Raw genomic sequence first — 17,728 nt, 5'->3', positions numbered from 1 at the left:
CCTTCACCCTTGACACGCTACAACTACTTTCCTCAACCATCTCACGCATACCCAATTCACATTTGATGATCCTGTGACCTCCAATCACACTCTCGATATCATCCTCAACCATCATGCCGAAGCTAAAGCCTCGCAAGCCGGGTATCCACAGTGCTCGACGCCCTCGCAATCCTGGCCCGACGGTCATACCATCCACGGATCCGCTCTTGGACTGTGGCCCGGGCTGCCCTGGAGAATGCAAGGCTTTCCGCGATGCACTTGAATATCTCAAGTATTCTTGCCGGGGAAAGAAATATGCCGAATTCGAAGAGCGGATTCTTGAGCTGGAGCGCAAATTGGTCGATACTTACTGGTCATGCCTGGGTCGCGAGATTATCCTCTGCGGTCTGACTCCACGAGACAGCTCTTTCTTGTTGTCCGTCATCAGCGATGACCCATTCCTGCGCTGGCGTTATATTGGTGTTATTCCGTTCGATGGAGTGAGCAATCCACCAATCGTTGACCGTATTCTTGAACGCATCTTAACCGTTGAGGATGAGACGGGCGCGAGAGATGCACTGGTATACGTCAATCTTCTTCACGGCCTACAAATCATTGCCCGATATACTCGGGAAAAAGAAATTCGCGATATGCTTCACTTATTCTACCGACGTTACGCTGAGGCTTTTGGGTCTCCTTACAGATGCAATTGAAGCTAGGTGGATTCATAATACTGCAACATGGAAAGAGATGATCCTGGAATATGAAGTTCTTGCTTTTCATATTTCCGCTGTATTTTTTTTCCCAACTGCTGCTGAACTTTTGCTTCTGGATGGCCATTTTCAGATAGCCATCGTTACGAGAGACATCCAGCAATTCTAGCGAGTTTCTAGAGTGTACAATATCATGTAGGCAATCTAGACACAGCCAGTGCGGGGATATTGGAGACACCGGTAGATATTCGCATTCCATCCATTTCTGATACCGTGTTTAAATTGTTGATATCTCTTTTCCCACGGGCATACTAATTGGTTAAGAATGATAATGAATCCGGGGTTGCCCGCGGTGTCATATCCCCGCTCCATAAAGGTGGTGGGCATTGTACAGAGGTATAAAATATCCTTTCTATAATCAAAAGAAAAAGCTAGGCTCCCGAAGCCTCGCACGAAGAAAAGAAATATGCGGTGTGAGAGACTCTCATGCTTCCCACAGGCAACGAGAAGGGGACTACGGTGGAACTAACTCGAGCACACGCAGTGAAGATGCAATGAAGCTTCTACAATCAGTCCCGTATGGATCTGGCGTGTCGGCTGTGCATCTGGTCCTGTCCTTAGGTGTAAAATGCCCAGGTTTATACCCTGCAACCAGGCCTAAACTGATTGGACGCCATCAACCATGAATGTCTCTGTTCAAATATCCGGGTTCAAGAGTGCGATCAGATAACTGGGCGAACCATTAATTCAGGTGGATCATGACACTGTATTTATTAAATACGAAAGACCTTCTCCGCATCAAATGCGGCAGCCTGGGAAAAGTAGTACCCCCGCTGATTACTGATAACCCGCTTCCCGGTCGTTTCCTCAGTATAGTCAGTATTGTAATGAGTATGCCCAAATGCCCAAAGGCGCACTTGAGGATTGGTCCAGCATTCTTCCCCAGAAAAATCCGTTGCGAATCCCGACGATAGAGGGCTATTACTGTGATTTGGATGAGCCGCACGTGGATCGGTTGTGACAGGGCTGTAGTGTGTGAAGATGGCAATTTTCCGTTCTGGTTCAGAAGCCGCAATTTGCGCAACCTGGCTATTAAGCCATTCCAGATCTGCTCTGTGGCGGCTGATGTGATCTTCAACATCCCAGTCGGAGATATAATAGAAGTCGTTTATCCCAAAGCTGATGCGCTCTTTGTATTCTTCGGCAATGTTGGACCATAGAGTACATCCCAGGATTGTGACATCTGGAGAAATGTCGTGTCGAGTCTGATCGAGAAAAACAAACTCGCCCAGAGGCTTTTCCTCAGCATCATTCGATTCCCGTCCTTTCTTGACCGAGTCAGAGAACTCGGATATTTTCAGTCTTGTCTTAGGCCATGATGATTGCCACGGTTCATGATTTCCCAACAGTAAGAAGACCACTCGAAACTGGGCGAGTTGAGTTTCAACAAAAGTGAAAAATCCTGTATCCTCCACCACCCCTATGTCACCCAGAAGTGCCAAGTATGGCACGTGGGGGGTGACCTCGAAGAAATCGTAGGCAGATGGATTTTCCAGATGCAAGTCAGACACGATTTGGAATTCGACCATTGGGAACCCTTGTAATGAAGCGGAATACTGGGAAAAGGTCGCCACCAGAAAGGTATTGAAGCTTCGAGATTTTAACCGCCAGATCCAATCGGAGACAGCGCGACCCTTTTTTTGAACGATGGAAAGTGGCAGAAGTGTGGCGGTGTGGCGGTGCAGTCTGGAGAAATGTGGCGCAGCCATCCCATCACTTCTGGAGAACTGGAGGACGAGGGGACGCTACTGGCTCCTGTTATCTAAGCGCCCAGCCCCGGTAGTCTCATAAGAGAGCCCCTCCTTGGCTGCCGTCTGTGATCAATTCTTTCTTCTCTCTTTGATCTCGTCTCATCCAAAGGATACTCGATTTACGCTCATTTCCCGTCCAAAAGAGCGTGTTCCACGATTTGAAAACAACCGACGTCATCGCCTTATCTACGGTTATCAGCACCAATTTGAATCGCGGGCAACTCAATTTCCTTGTTTAGTATCTATCCTCTTTCGCACAATATGTCGGGCGCTACGCACGATCCTAGGCTACTCTACAGCGTCAACAATATCCGCGCATTTCACATCCAGGACGGCGATGAGCAGGAGTTGACGCCATCGGGCCCTCAAACCCTCTCCCTCTTGATGGTCCCTACTGCTACATCTGCGCCAACCCCTCCATATGCCGCCGGTGCGGGCACGCAGACCCCCGAGGAAGACTTCTACCTGCACCTCTACCTTCCTCCAGAGCTGGATCTGGCATTGCCAGCTACCACCCAGATCTTCCACCAACCGCCCGATAGCTACTTGATTCCCCGATGGGATCTGGCTCCCGACGCAGGCGCGTTTATCCGCATCCAGTTCCCCAGCATTGGCAGCGGTCCGAAAAATGTCTCGCAAGATGACATCGATACCTTCGAGACCATCCTCGCACAATGCACTGCATTCCTCGACCGCGATCCCGCGGCGAGCGGCAAGTCGGATGGGTTTGCTGCGTACAACCCGGCGGATTATGCACCCGGCGAAGGATATATTGGGTCAGGAGATAGCAAGGGCGACAAGATGCACGGCAAGATCGTTCTGGTGGACGAGGAGGATGGAAGTGTAGTCGGCGAGTTGGGTGAAGGGTATAACGTGGTGGAGGACCCGGATGTGAAACCTGGATCTAAACGTGAGTGCATTTCGTACCGGTTAGTGTATTCCTGCATCAGGAATTAACTTTTCTGCCACAGGCCCCGTTGGAATTGAACTTCCTGCTGAAGGCGAGGGCAACAAGGTCAGCGTGACCAATGTTTCAGAAGAGTACCTGGAAATGTCGCGGCATCCCGCATATCAGAATTCAACCATTGTCCAGACCTCGGCCACTGCATCTCGATTGATTGTCACCACCTCCTCATATATCTCCAATGCCATCACCAGCGGCGCCGAGAACTTCATGAAAAAGACCAAGCCCAACGTCAAGCCAGTGACATTCTCCGATGCCACCCACGCCCGCATCCGCAAAGTCGGCACTTTCTCCGACGGCGCCGCAAACCTATCCTCACGCACGCTCGGTCAAGTGGAGCGAGTAGCGCAGAACATCGGCGCTTCGCTAGCACGCAAGGATGCCAAGCCTCGCGGCGCCAACAGACACCACCCACCGCCAGACTACAAGCCAGGCGTGCTGAACAAGTCGATGATCGCGTTCTCGACATTGGCTGACGGCATCCAAGAAAGTGCACGCACCATGCTGATGACTGGCTCAGCAGCCGCGAGCACGATGATCCAACACCGTTACGGCGCCGAGGCCGGCTCCGTCGCGCACAATCTGACTGGCGGCATCAAGAATGTCGGTCTTGTGTATATCGACGCCACGGGCGTTAGCCGTCGTGCGCTGCTCAAGTCCGTAGCCAAGGGCATGGTCGTGGGCCGCATGCGCGATGGAAAGCAGGTGGTCGTTGGCGCTGGCGATGGCGGTCAATTACCCCAAGGCGTTAATGGCAATGCCGAGGCAGGGCCCTCTGGGTCTGGGCTTGGAGTCCGGGATCCAGTTGTGCGACGTGCATCACCGACGCCCACACCGCCGCCAGCGTATGGTGCGTCGGGGACAGTGTCGCTGGGCGGCACACCCAGGTCAGGGGCAGGTGGAAAGCGGTAAAAGGGGGGAGGGTATTTTCAATTCACATGATAGGCTCGGGGAAAGCGATTGATTTGATTTTCATGGGAATATCCGGCGGGTTTGTCAATTCATCTTGTTTCTTCTTAATTTTATCGTTTTGTGTTTCTTTTTGTATTCGTCGTCTGGCACGGAAAGAAACATTGGAGTCAATTGGTGGTCCCTTGCAAACAGCGATATTGGATCATTCCCCAATTTTCAGATGGGACCACAAAACCCCCCTGGTCCCCCAATCCCTGGTTGTGTTGGCGCCGGGACTAGGGGCCTGGGGTTTTCTGGGGTCCTCCGGACGACATATCTGTGCATCAGGAGTAGTGTAGATAGGTTAGGATGATCGCCAAATGCCAAACAGAGTTTCACGCCACACTTCCACATTTTATGCATCAGCTTTTCCTTGCAGCCTTGCTTTTCGGGCTTTTTCTAGAGACGAGTCATTGGCCCAGACAAAATCTAAGTTTCGGCCGGGTGGGACAAGTCGGTGATAATTTCTCCTGCCTGAAAAAGGATGACTATTGAATCAGGCTTTCCAGCCGCGTTATCAGCGTGGCAAGAACAAGTACACTTCACATAGTTCTCACCTCATCATCTCGAAACAAATACATAAGATAAGGTCTCGCCCCCCCCCCCCCCCCCCCCCCCCTGTTGCGCTTCGACCCCGGCCAGGCGTCATAATCGCGGATCATGAGTACGACTACCCATTGGCGGGCGGCACAATTGACGTTGACCCTCGTTGCTGCTGGAGGGAGTCATTGGCGGTCGATTGGACGAGCGGCTCCCATGATGATGGCGCTGCCAACGCATCACCCGCTTGCCAGTTGGCCGACCTGCCCTAGAACCAATAGCTGCTTATCATTATATCAGGACAGCGGCATACTCCACACCGACTAGAGGCTGGAGCAGAAAGTGTGTGTTGCTGGTGGTGTGAAGGGTCACTCAGATCACGGTGAGTAGAGTACTGTATGGCGCAAGGGTTTTTCAATTGGCGGGCGGAGAGTGGCAATTGGGAGAGTTGCTGGCGTGGACATTTTACATTATTGTAAGTGTCCGGAGTACTCGGTACTTCGCCTCTGTCTAGCCATCACTAATCTATGACCGGCCGATTCCAATCTTGACGTGGAGAGTTCAAGTCAGTCGAGAGTTGCCCGTTGGAAGTGGGGATTTTTTCTTGTGGAGCGGGTAAGACTGTGACCCCAGGAACGGAGATGTGGAAGTGGAAAGGGTGTCTCCTTTTCTTCCGTTCGGTAGATATCTCCAAATCTCCAACTTTGGGTATGGTAGTAAGTTGGTAAAAATGGATGGCGTATGGAGTATTGATATGAAGTGTGGAGGAAAGTCAGATCTTGTCCAGTGGGAAGCTCGGGAATTTCACGTTGCAGGCGGAAGGAGTCACGATCTGCTCGATTCAGTGGGCTTTCCTTGGGACCCTCGGCGCCTTAACCGTGGATGGGGGTCCCCGCCCGGTGCCAGGGATTGAGGAAGGGAAGGGAAGAAAGGGGTAGTTCAAGAGTTGAAGAATAGGAGCATCGTTGAATTGAGTCTGGAGGATAGTGAATTGTTCGATCATGGCCTAATAATCTTGTTCGTGTGTAGAAGTCTCATTGTATACTTCATGGAGGCATGGAATATTAGGATTACAAAACACACACTGTACTATGTACAGTAGATAGAGAATAGTCGGCTGGCCAATTCTTTGCCATTACTTGCAGGCTTATGTCCACTTTCCTCTTCAAGCCTAGCAATTCCTTTTCTTTCAGATCAGGGCAAGCGATTTAAGCCATAGCTATGATCCTGATCAGCCTGTACATACTCCATGCTATTCAATGGACTGGAATAGCTACTCATTTATTAAACGGACCACTCTTAGATCATGGAAAACACACTAATCATACCGAATCTAAATTAATATAATACCCATATTACATCTGACTGCTAGCTCATTTGCTCCGTCACTAAAACGTTCACGATCCCGATCGTTAATTCTCCAAATGACGATCGACCCTCGCAAAGAGCCCACTCCGCGCGAAATGCGAAACAGCCGGTGCTAACGCCCCCCTTTTTGAAACGGGAGACCCTCTTTCTTTGAATGATTATTTCCCGCAACTAAGAATAAATCTCCTGCACGTAATATGATTTAGCTGGTGTTTTCTACTCCGTACATTTGTTGACTAAATCTTCGATCTAGGTCTAGGTCTGATATTAAGTCCAAGTTAATGTGTGGTTATGCCCCTAGATATCCTCGATGACCGTTCCAGGCATTAAGCTGCATATGCGGTTCGCGTATGTATGGGAGTTATAGTATACAGCATGTTCTCCGACTGTCGACTTTCCAGTTTTCCTTGCTATCATTGTTTACATTCATTGTTTATTTCCTTTTAAACTTCCTCTCCCCTTTCACTCGGACGCTTCTAATTTATTTTTGTCAATGCGGAGACTGGCCACATGCGAGGATCAGCCCTCGGGCCTCGTCCCCGTTTCGTTCTATCACAGGCGAGGCAAGGGACGCAGGGGAACTTCCTCGATCAAATGAGGGAGCTATCTATTTGGAAGGATCATATCTGTCATCAATAAATTTATGCTCGTTACTGCAATGCTGACATATTATCGGATACTTACACCATAGTGCCGTCGTGATGCTTGTCCCGATCCTTTGTCTATTGTAGAAGAATCCATAGCTATCCTCGGCTCGAGAGTATCCCCGCCTAACATTCTCTAGGGTACTCTAGTATTTACCAGATCCAATCGAGTCCATTGATCCTCTTATTCTAGTTCTACTCTCTATCCTCAATTGTAATTGACCAAAGTAAACGGCGTCATCGGAGTGGAAAGAAGACCCGCCAGTTTTTTCCCCCAGACTCCACTGGGTCAACCCGCTAAACCCGCTAAAGCAGCTCAACCAGCCCCGAACCAGGCGCTAACCAGCACTAAAACCGAGAAACTAACCTCGAACCACCCTGGCCCGTGGTTGCGACCTCGACTTTGCGCTTACTACGGAGTCCTGACCTGCTCTTCTTACTGTTGCTGCCACTGCCGCTGGTTGCTGCTGCTGCTGCTTGTGCTGGTGCTGGGACAACTCGTATCTCCCTGCTCCTCCTCCTCCCTCTTCCTTCCCACATCCTCTCATCCTCTCGGCCCTTTCCCTTTGGCCTCTTTTTCCTTTTGCTGTTTTCTTTTCCTTTTCATTTTTTTTTGTTGTCGTCGGCTCACCCATTTCTCTCTCCCCCAACCCCCCCCCCCCCCTTTTTCTTCCTAACCGACCGACTTCTCTCCCCTCGCGCCCCCTGTCCGCGCGCTCCGCCCCTCCGTACCCTGGCTTCGATCATGTTCAGTATCCGCAATTGAACCTGCTGGAATTGATCCGGGACTCTTCGTCGCGTCTGAGACATTGCTGCTTCCGCGTTTGTTTTCCCCCAAGTTCGTGGGCAACGTGCGACCGTCTCTTGTCTCCCCCTGTGGGCCCGGAGAGAAGAGAGGGGACTCTAGAACACTGCAGTGCAGGTAATCTTTACTTTACCTTTCTTTTCTTGCACAATTCCTGCTTGGCCGACGCGTCGTTCAATCAGTTCCATGTTGTGACCCGGTGTCCGATGTGAATCTGAATCTTGAAATTACCCCCCATTCCCTTTTATTACTTGCGACCACTAAGCTTCGGCGTGGCGGTAGCATTCCTGTCAAACCCCCCCATTCCTCCGATCGAGCTCCCGTCAGTTGGAACCTTGATAAATTTGCACATGTTTGTCGATTGCCGATAAGGTTGATTATATCTGCAGACTTGAAACTGACATGATCGTGGTGATAGCTGGTGAGGCTGAAACGTTGACACTCGGTGAGTGCGACCGATCGCCCAACTCTTACCCCCAATCTTCGCCCAACACCCTCCGGGAGAGCTCTGGTGTTTCGACGCGCCGTGCCCGTCACAATTGGTCAATTCATACTTGGAATTCAGTGCCTGATTGAGGGCTGACTTGGACCACCTTTTTAAAAGTCCCCGGCTTTCCTGCTTTCACCCAGAAGGTGTGTTGTTAGACGCGACGACAAACAGCTCGCCGTGCGCGCACCCGATTGCGCACATCAGAAGAAAAAAAATCTCGCATGCAACCCCGAGTACTGATACCCTTTCTCATCGACAGCCACTTTGTGAGGCAGGTCCCAACCAGCTTCCTCGGCTATGAGCACTTCCCATCCGCAGCCCCTCCCGCTCCCTGCTCTTACATCGCCAGCCTCGACTCATACGGCACCATCTCCACAAAAGAATGCGCGCAGCAACTATCCCGATATGCTAAGCTCCCCACCGGTTCCTCCTCCGAGGACTTCGTCTGCTCGCCGCAGCCCCAACGGGGAGAAAACCAGCTCCCGCCACGGCAAAAGTCGATCTGATCGCAAGGAGAACCGCGACCGACCCCGTGAAGATCGCAATGGGAAGAGCCGATCCCGGCGAGCGGACCCATTAGAAGAATCGACTCGAGAATCGGGCAGGTCACGGGAAGTACCCGGAGAACCTGTTGCGCAGATGAATTCCGACATGGAGGACAGTTCTGGGCAGGAATTGGCGAGAGAGTCCAGCGCGGTCATCAATTCGGTGCTGGTCAGCGATCCCGTGGTGGACAGGGAGAGAGAGCAGGTGCGACAAGTTGGTGGATCGCCCGCCGCGGCTGCTGCCGTGGAGGCCAACGCCTCTAACTATGGCGCACCTGGAAATGAAGGTGCCGAGGAGGGAGCTCGTACCGGACATCGCAGTCGACACGACTACAGTAACAACGGCAAAGATCTCAAGCGCAAGGAGACGACATTCGGCACCTACATTCTCGGCCAAACCCTCGGCGAGGGTGAGTTTGGAAAAGTCAAGCTAGGCTGGAAACGAGATGGGAGCATTCAAGTCGCCATCAAGTTGATTCGGAGGGAATCGCTAGGGTCGAACCCCAGCCGGCTACCCAAGATCTACCGTGAGATCTCCATCCTGCGCGATCTGGCTCATCCCAACATTGTCCGTCTGCATGAGATGGTCGAAACGGACCGTCACATTGGTATCATCATGGAGTACGCATCGGGTGGTGAGCTATTTGACTACATTCTCAACAACCGTTATCTTAAAGATAACTCTGCACGCCGACTGTTCGCACAATTAATATCCGGTGTCGGTTACCTGCACAAAAAGGGTATTGTTCACCGAGATCTCAAGCTCGAGAATCTGCTGCTCGACAGGAACCGGAACATTATCATCACTGATTTCGGTTTCGCAAACACGTTCAACCCCGTGGATCAATTGGAGGAGGAGATCGAGTACAACTTGACGAACAAGGAGTACGTGAAGCGCAAGCGCCTGGACAAACTGGGTCCCGATGGGTTGCGTCGGGGTGACTTGATGCAGACCAGTTGTGGAAGTCCCTGCTACGCAGCTCCAGAATTGGTTGTCAGCGACTCGCTCTACACGGGTCGAAAAGTCGATGTCTGGAGTTGTGGTGTCATTCTGGTATGGCTCTGAATTCCTTTGTTGCAATGCGCCGGTCCGGTTCTAACATGTTTTGTTCAGTACGCCATGCTCGCGGGTTATTTGCCCTTTGACGATGACCCAGCCAACCCCGACGGCGATAACATCAACCTCCTGTACAAGTACATCGTTACCACTCCTCTAACCTTCCCCGAATACGTCACCCCTCACGCCCGTGACCTCCTGCGACGGATCCTGGTTCCTGACCCTCGAAAACGTGCCGATCTCTTCGAAGTCGCTCGCCACAGCTGGCTGAGTGAGTACTCGCACATTGTGTCGCACATCACTAGCAGCACCACAAACGTGGCAGACATTGCCAACTCCACCGTCCCGGCCGGTAAGACCTTTCAAGCCCAGTGGAAAGTATATTGGAAATTCCAAATGGATCGACTGACAGATTTCTCCACTATAGAACCCAAGGCTGAGGCGCCAGCACTTGCGCGCAGTGCCTCGGTTCGCGAGCCACCCAAGACCAGCCACGGCGCGGTTCCTGCTGTGGGCGGACTCAATCACCATGCCGGTGATATCTCGCAAGGATCGCCGAGTGACAAGTCGAAGACGTCTCGGGATGCCAAGCGGAGAACAGTGCAGGTTGAATATGTTGCTCCCCAATCTCAGACCACGAGAGGAGAGTACCAGGAGACTTCAGAATCACGCGACCGGGCCACCATCAAACAAGAGGAGCCAGCACCCGCGCCGCCAGCCAAGGACACAACCACCCGAACGGCACCGAAGCCCCCTGTCAACTACGACAAGCCATTGCCCGGGCACTTCCCACGGTCTACCTCGGACAATGCAGCATTCGTTGGAACGCACACCACTGCCACCGCGGGGCTTTCGGGTACGCGGCCGACAACCGGTGGCTCCATGGCGTCCTTCCACACGGGTCGTCTTCCTTCTCGAGGCTCCTATGGCCAGCCAGTGGCTCCTACTGTTACCGCGACCAACACCGAAGGTCGCCTCGCACAGCCAAAGAGTGGCCAATTCTCTCTTGCGCAGAACCCAGCGCAGGCGTCGACTGCTTCCATCGGCCGTCCCAGTACCCAGCAGCTGCCTGCAGCATTCAACCCGACTCCCCGGCAAGAGCCGCCTAAGGGTCACAAACGCTCAAACACCGTCTCTAGTATCGGCGAAAAGCTGTTTGGTCGCTCTGGCTCGATCCTGGGCGGTCGTAACTCTCAGTCGAATGCTGCCTCTCGCGGGGATCGTCAGAACAAGCGGTATCCCCCTACAAGCATGAAGGAGCCTTTGCCTCGGGAGGATTCTCGTGTTTCCATGGATTCTCGGCGTTCAATGCAGTACTCGCACAGCCGTAAGGCCAGCCAAGCTGGTGAAGGCCGTGCTCGTCGATTCTCTCTTCTCCCGTCCTCCTTCTCCTTCCGAAACTTCTCGTCTGGTCGAGATCAGACTACGGAGGAGATGTCCCAGACTCCTCGCACGATGGAGCCCATTGGACCGCAGCGCCCAGCTACGGGTCCAGCCCAGTCTCGACCTCGCGCGACGAGCTATGGAACTCAAGAGGCCATGGGTATGGTTACCGAGGGGCCTGCGGAGGAAACTTTCGAGAACAAGGACTCCGAGCCTCTCAGCTACGAGGCCCAGATTGATCAACAGTTCGCTGAACTCGGTAACCGATTCGACCAGACTCAGGATTCTTTTGGTGCCATTTCCTCCGAGCAGGTCTACCCAAACAACGAGGATGGGTACTCGGGTCACAATTACACCTACTCGTCGAAGCCCAATTACTACGATGATTACAACGGCACCTACGACAGCATGCCTCGTCAGTCTATGCAAACTGGTCGGCGCGGACCTAACGTCCTCCAGAAGAGCAATCGCAAGTTCGCCGATGCCTACGAGTACGAGAGGGACGGGTCCCATCATTCTGGCAGCTCTGGTGCGGCCAGAAAGGTTATGGATTTCTTCCGCAGGCGTGCCAAGTCTCGTGCTGGTGACGACCGATAGTTCCATTGTACCATTGTCTCATCGACTCCCGTTTGAAAGAGTGACCATTCCAACCAGACTCACAATGAGAGGCTGCCATCGAGGTCCTTGGATGGATGACACCAACTAAACCCTCACCCGCCTTGCTTCAATGCAAAGTGCAGACTCAACTACATATTTGCTGCGCCTAAGGCATTAATATCGCTTCCCACGCCCCAAAAACGAGTGAGAAAAGAAGAAAGCAGCGAGGTTGTTCGAATTCCCCCTGTGATACCCTGCTTTTGTTATCAGTTTTTCCACATTCTGTGCATGGAGCGAAATTCTTCTTCATCCGTCGGGTGTTTGATTAATTATCTAGCATGTTCATTTCCTTTGTCAGAATACATTTTCCCTTTACTGTTCTCTCTGTTTTCTTCTTCTCTTTCCTCTTTTTGCTAATGTGTCCCCTTTTTTTTCTTCTGGGTTCCTCTATTTCCCCTTGTGTGATTCAAGCCCCCCATTTTCATTTCTCCTGTCATTATTATCTCCGACTGTAAAGTGGGACCACAATTGTGTCCTTCTTCGGAGCTTTATCATCCCCTTTTTTGCCCCCCATCATTGCGTGATCCATTGCTTGTGCCAATTTTCCATTCCCGATCCCCATGTCCGATGTCCCCATTGCCCCGTGTTCTTCTAGGCTCTCTGTCTTATACGGGAGGTGTTTTTTGAACGATAATCCAATTCTTGATGTTGAGTGGCATTGCTCTTTTTTCTGGTCCTTTGCATACGTGCTCCATTTGCGCTTCGTGTCATGGTCTCGTTATTCTGGCTTGCTTACCCGTCGGAGCGGCATTTTCTTCTTCTTGGCTAGCAACTGTCAACCCTAGGGATGGGAATCGTTGCTCTTCTTTCTCGGTAATTTATCTGGCCTTGTTTGTTATTTTGGATTGTCCCTTGTATTGGGTGGGTTAGTACATGGGTTCGGTTCATCTTTGTGGAATCGCTTCCATTGGGTGTAAAGCTGTTTTTCCTTTGCCTGGTTTGGGCGGGATATCACTCTTAGGCTATGTTTACCTGTTTGAATATACTATGATTGGCTGTGGTATCTGGTTTCTTGTGTAGTCTCTTGTAAAGCATGCTAATCCACGGCTTAAGGAGCACTCGACAAGGAATAGAAAGAGAGAAGCTAGGAACCACGATAACATTTGATTAGGTCCATAGGAGATAACATAAAATACAAATTGCTGACGTTTGACTGCTGTTTTGAGAACTCTTCACGCCCATATGCCTTAGGAATTCCCTTTAACTTATCACCTTCAAATGCTCAACACCAACTCGATCAGCTTCCTTGTTCAAGCCTGCCACCTCTGCTTCAGCAAAGGGGATTCCTTCCACGAGGCGTTTCTCCTCTGTAAGAATCTCAATCTCCCCAGGGAAGTAAATTCGATCCACTCCCGCCATTTTCTCTGACTCGACCACTCTCTTATAGAGATACGCCATCCGCTCTTCAAACTCCTCCATGGTCATAAACAAATCCGGCTTGATAGCGACCAGGAAATGGCCCACATCGGCCGGCTTTGACGGATCATACGGATTCGTAACATGTCCAGCAAACGCAGCCCCGGAGAACACACCAGAAAAGACATCCATCATAATAGACAGCGCCGACCCCTTCGGTCCACCCATAGGCAACATAACCCCCTCAAGCGCCTTCGCAGGATCATCCGTCCGATTCCCATCCTTATCAAGAGCCCAGTCAGTAGGGATCTTCTCCCCACGCCGAAGAGCCTTATAAATCTTCCCCCTAGCCGCCACTGACGGCGCCATATCAAGAATAAACGGCTTCGCAGGATCCCCACCGGGAGCACCACACGCAATAGGCGAAACACCCATCAACTTCTCCTTCCCACCCCAAACCGGCAACGCAGGCGAAGAATTGGTAAATACCAAACTCATCATGCCCGCCTCGAGCGCCTGCTTCACCAGCCAAGCCGACATACCAAAATGATTCGAGTGCTTGACGGATACCATGCCCATACCGTACGTCTGGGCCATTTCAATGGCGCGCGCCATGCCCGCGTGCGCGGCGACAAAGCCGAACCCATTGTGGGCGTCGATTTGCGCGGCCACGGGGGTGATTTGTCGCAGGGTTGGGGTGGCTGTTGGGTCGAGGGCTTTTTGGCGAATGCGCTCCATGTAGGAGGGGATTCGGTTGGAGCCGTGGGTGTCTACGCCGCGGAGGTCGGCTGCGACTAGACATTTTGCGACTATGGCGGCGTTTTCGGGAGATGTGTTGTTTGCGATGAGGATGTTGGTGACGAAGGATTGAAGGTCTGATGGTCTGATATTGTGCATTTGTTGCTGGGGTTGTTGGGTGGATTCAGCCATCATGGGCGGTGGTGCTTGTATTTCAAGGATCTTAGTCGTATCTTAGGACTTTTCAAGAGATAGAGGGGATTTGGAGAATTTAAATGTCCAAAGAAATGATGTTGGGATGTGGTTTATATTGCGGAGAAGGTTGGGGGAAATGCGGATGGGACCCGTCGGGTACGGAGTACTTCCGATGGGAACACATTCCAAGGGGAAGGAGAAGTTTGGGCGGGAGCTCGAACCTACCCTACCTTACCAAAGATTATTCCAAGGTTTGGTATAGCTACTAAGAAAAAGATGACTAGCGCAATAGCGAAAAACGGGACGTAAAAAAGTGCAAAAAATGGACGAATGGCGATTCGAACGCCAGACTTTTCGCATGCAAAGCGAACACTCTACCAACTGAGTTATACGCCCTCTGATTATTAATCTGGTCACTATTAGGCATTACGACGGGTAGGATAGAATGCTTAATATCGGGCTATCTCCATCCTAATACCCAGATAACTTTCTTTACCGATTCTTTGGTATCACATCAAACTTACATGGACAAAGAAAGAACAAAGAAAAAAAAGGCAATCAGTTAATATCGGTAGCTATAATGATCTAACTAAAATTATCAAAAAATAATACAAGACGGAAAGTTCACGTACTAACTGACCTAGCTAGTAGTTAGTACAAACAAAAGGCAAAAAAATGGACGAATGGCGATTCGAACGCCAGACTTTTCGCATGCAAAGCGAACACTCTACCAACTGAGTTATACGCCCTTATGATGAATCCGACCGAAATATCGTCATATCCCGATACACATCCCCTCCCAATCCTTCGAGCCAATCTCAACCATTCTCTCAACTCACAACCCTTATACTCGTCGATCTGAACAATATTGGCTCTCAGTGAGCACTTATTCGGATGACAATAGCCAGAAGTTTTATCACATTGGCTATTCCAAGCCACAAACGCACTATGACCATCGTTTACTATTTTATACTCCGGAACATATATTTCTTCGGTGGCGGATAACCCTGACAGAAAGATGCATAGTTAAGAGATAGCCTTAATCTAATAGGATGAGTCTGGGGATGTGGGATTTGATTGACCCCTAAGTGGAACAGTACTTTATACCCTCTGAAGAAATACAGAACAGTGCCCTGACTAGATACATGGTGGCACTACGTCACAACGGCAAGTAAGGCCGATTTCTCAATCAGGTAAAGACATTATCAGTGAGCTCCAACACGCGCCTCATTTATCACAGCCAACAGACTCGACATGGCTCGTGGTGTCCTTGATCTCCTTAAGAACGGCATCCGTGTCTCCGTTCGGCGCAAGGCCAATACGGGATCTAATTTCAGCAATGCGTTCCAGATCAGCCTCGGCATCATTGCCGCCAAAAAGTCTATCCATCTCCTCGATGGGGACACCTGCGACATATCATTAGTCACTGAATGACCCTCCAAGTTCGAGAAGTACTCACCCTTGGTCTCCGGAACACAAAAGTAGGTCCAGACGCCAAGAATAACACAAAACACCAGAAAGAAATAAAACGTCCCGAAAGTGATGGACCTGAGCATCCTGGGCGTGATAAGCGCAACAATGAAGTTGGACAGATAGTTGGATGCGATGGCGACTCCGACGGCCTTGCCTCGTGTCGCGGGCGGAAACATCTCCGAGGGCATGATCCAGTTGACGCATGCGATGCTAAAGGCAAAAGTTCCGATATAGACCCAGACGAATACACACGCAGCCCACCCAGCTGCTGGATGTTGCGAGAAGGTGTTTTTATACACAGCGTATAACGTTGCCACGATTAACTGAGCAACGGACATACCGGCAGCACCCAGCATCAGTGTCTTCCTCCGACCCCACCTATCCAGATACATGACAGCTGGAATGGTGGAGAAGAAGAAAACAATGCCCACGACGCCCGTAGCTAGGAGGTTCACGGAGTTGCCGCGGAGCCCGATGGCCTCGAAGAATTGGGGGGCATAGTAAATGATAGCATCTGGCAGGATTAGCCGTGTGCTTTAATATCGAGGTGAGGAAGGCAAAGGGACCTACTGATTCCAGTGAACTGTTGAAGTACTTGAAGTAGACAAGCAACCATAGTCCGCTTTCTTAAATGGCTCGCAGTAAAGAGTTCCTTGTACTGCTGTAGTGCGATATAGAAATCCGAGAGACCTTCTCCGTACTTGTCGATCTTGGTTTGCTGGTCAAAAAGACGGGCAGCCTTAATTTCAAGAAATTCAGCCGTGAGACGATAGTCGGTGACAGGAACCCTTCTCAGTCGCACGAGTGTCTGCAATGCTTCATCTTCCCGGCCTGCTTGAGGGTTAGTAGGTTCAACATGAAACAACCACCTCCTCACTCTTCCTCCTGAAGGACATACCTTGGTTCATCAGCCATCTAGGGCTGTATGGAAGAAAGAATGTGCCGACTGCGAGAATGGCCGATGGTAAACACTGTAACGCAAAGGGTATCCTCCAGGCGGCTTGAGACTGTCCTTCACCAGTGCCACCAATATACTGGGTTCCGTAGTTAATCCAAAAGCTAACCATAATACCAACAGTGATCGAGAGCTGCTGGAGAGCCACCAGAGCACCTCTGATATTAGGAGGCGCCAGCTCGGACAGGTAGAGCGGAACAACCATGGCCAGCATACCGATCGCACAGCCAAATACAAACCGGCCAACAAACAACATGGCCACGTTTTCCGCCGCACATTGGATGATCGAACCGACCAGGAAGATGATATTTGCGCCCAGGATTGACCACCGGCGTGATAGCCGGTCGGAGATTGGTCCGTTCACAAAGGCACCGAACATGGCGCCGAGTGTCATGATGGAGACCAGCCATCCTTGGAGCGTGGCATCCTCTGTGAGGACTGGGAAATGCTTGGACTAAACTCGAAGAGTCATTATGTTAGTAGACTGTCACGGGGTATATGGCTGGATGTGCAGAACCCACGAAATTATTCATGACCAGCACACCAGAAATGACTCCCTGGTCATAGCCGAATAGCAGCCCACCGATTGAGGCAAAGCATGCAAGAGCGAAGAGACGAGGCTCTTTGATAAGGCCTTTGTAACCGGGTGGGCCATAGACAATCTCGTGCGTGCCGGCGATGGCTGTACCAACGGTTCCACCAGCCATGGCGATTCAAGGTGCGTTGCGCCGGAACTCAAGAGTCTGATTTTCCTCCCTTTCTCAGTCAGTAGCCTTGAATACAGCCAAGGAGATATCGAAGAGAAGCGCAGAATTGTGGGAAGTCATACGTCCGTGGAAAAGGCCGACTTTGATTCCATTAAATAGAGGATGAGGATCATGGCACGAAGATATCGGGCCATGGCACGAAACCTGGCATGCCACTAGTCCTAACTAGGTATCCTTCCCGCATCACCCAAAATGATACATTCGACAGCTGTATAATACTTGCCAAGCCCTTATGTATGTATTTCCCTATACATAAGCGCTTCTCGTAAATAATCGAATGTCGTCGGCGATCATAGACGCCGATATCATGTGATCATGTGACCCAACCGGGTGGTTG

At 51.0% G+C, this 17,728-nt stretch overlaps 6 protein-coding genes across 6 annotated transcripts; 3 read left to right on the top strand and 3 right to left on the bottom strand.

Moving 5' to 3' along the window:
• Nucleotides 1-113: 113 nt before the first annotated feature.
• On the top strand, nucleotides 114-692 carry N7496_011763 (uncharacterized protein; the record flags this gene model as incomplete). The annotated part of the gene is made up of 1 exon (XM_056704676.1): nucleotides 114-692. One exon carries the CDS (start codon nucleotides 114-116, stop codon nucleotides 690-692), a length of 579 nt encoding a protein of 192 aa, XP_056550636.1.
• A 773-nt stretch (nucleotides 693-1,465) lies between these two features.
• On the bottom strand, nucleotides 1,466-2,281 carry N7496_011762 (Ser/Thr protein phosphatase superfamily; the record flags this gene model as incomplete). The annotated part of the gene is made up of 1 exon (XM_056704675.1): nucleotides 1,466-2,281. The coding sequence occupies one exon, from the start codon at nucleotides 2,279-2,281 to the stop codon at nucleotides 1,466-1,468; it is 816 nt and encodes a 271-aa protein (XP_056550635.1).
• A 483-nt stretch (nucleotides 2,282-2,764) lies between these two features.
• On the top strand, nucleotides 2,765-4,379 carry N7496_011761 (senescence-associated domain-containing protein; the record flags this gene model as incomplete). The annotated part of the gene is made up of 2 exons (XM_056704674.1): nucleotides 2,765-3,413; nucleotides 3,475-4,379. 2 exons carry the CDS (start codon nucleotides 2,765-2,767, stop codon nucleotides 4,377-4,379), a joined length of 1,554 nt encoding a protein of 517 aa, XP_056550634.1.
• Nucleotides 4,380-8,562: 4,183 nt separating this feature from the next.
• N7496_011760 (putative serine/threonine protein kinase (Kin4)) lies at nucleotides 8,563-11,847 on the top strand (the record flags this gene model as incomplete). The annotated part of the gene is made up of 3 exons (XM_056704673.1): nucleotides 8,563-9,864; nucleotides 9,925-10,219; nucleotides 10,295-11,847. The coding sequence occupies 3 exons, from the start codon at nucleotides 8,563-8,565 to the stop codon at nucleotides 11,845-11,847; spliced, it is 3,150 nt and encodes a 1,049-aa protein (XP_056550633.1).
• A 1,260-nt stretch (nucleotides 11,848-13,107) lies between these two features.
• On the bottom strand, nucleotides 13,108-14,160 carry N7496_011759 (Ldh family oxidoreductase; the record flags this gene model as incomplete). The annotated part of the gene is made up of 1 exon (XM_056704672.1): nucleotides 13,108-14,160. One exon carries the CDS (start codon nucleotides 14,158-14,160, stop codon nucleotides 13,108-13,110), a length of 1,053 nt encoding a protein of 350 aa, XP_056550632.1.
• A 1,263-nt stretch (nucleotides 14,161-15,423) lies between these two features.
• Nucleotides 15,424-17,331, bottom strand: N7496_011758 (sugar porter family MFS transporter; the record flags this gene model as incomplete). Its single annotated transcript, XM_056704671.1, has 5 exons — nucleotides 15,424-15,602; nucleotides 15,656-16,183; nucleotides 16,240-16,500; nucleotides 16,568-17,078; nucleotides 17,146-17,331. 5 exons carry the CDS (start codon nucleotides 17,329-17,331, stop codon nucleotides 15,424-15,426), a joined length of 1,665 nt encoding a protein of 554 aa, XP_056550631.1.
• Between the last annotated feature and the right edge of the window lie 397 nt (nucleotides 17,332-17,728).

This window comes from Penicillium cataractarum, assembly GCF_028827025.1.
Source record: "Penicillium cataractarum strain IBT 29864 chromosome Unknown utg000009l, whole genome shotgun sequence".
Lineage (NCBI taxonomy): Eukaryota > Fungi > Ascomycota > Eurotiomycetes > Eurotiales > Aspergillaceae > Penicillium > Penicillium cataractarum.
Note: the sequence above shows the minus strand (reverse complement) of the source record. Positions and strands in the feature narration are given on the sequence as shown.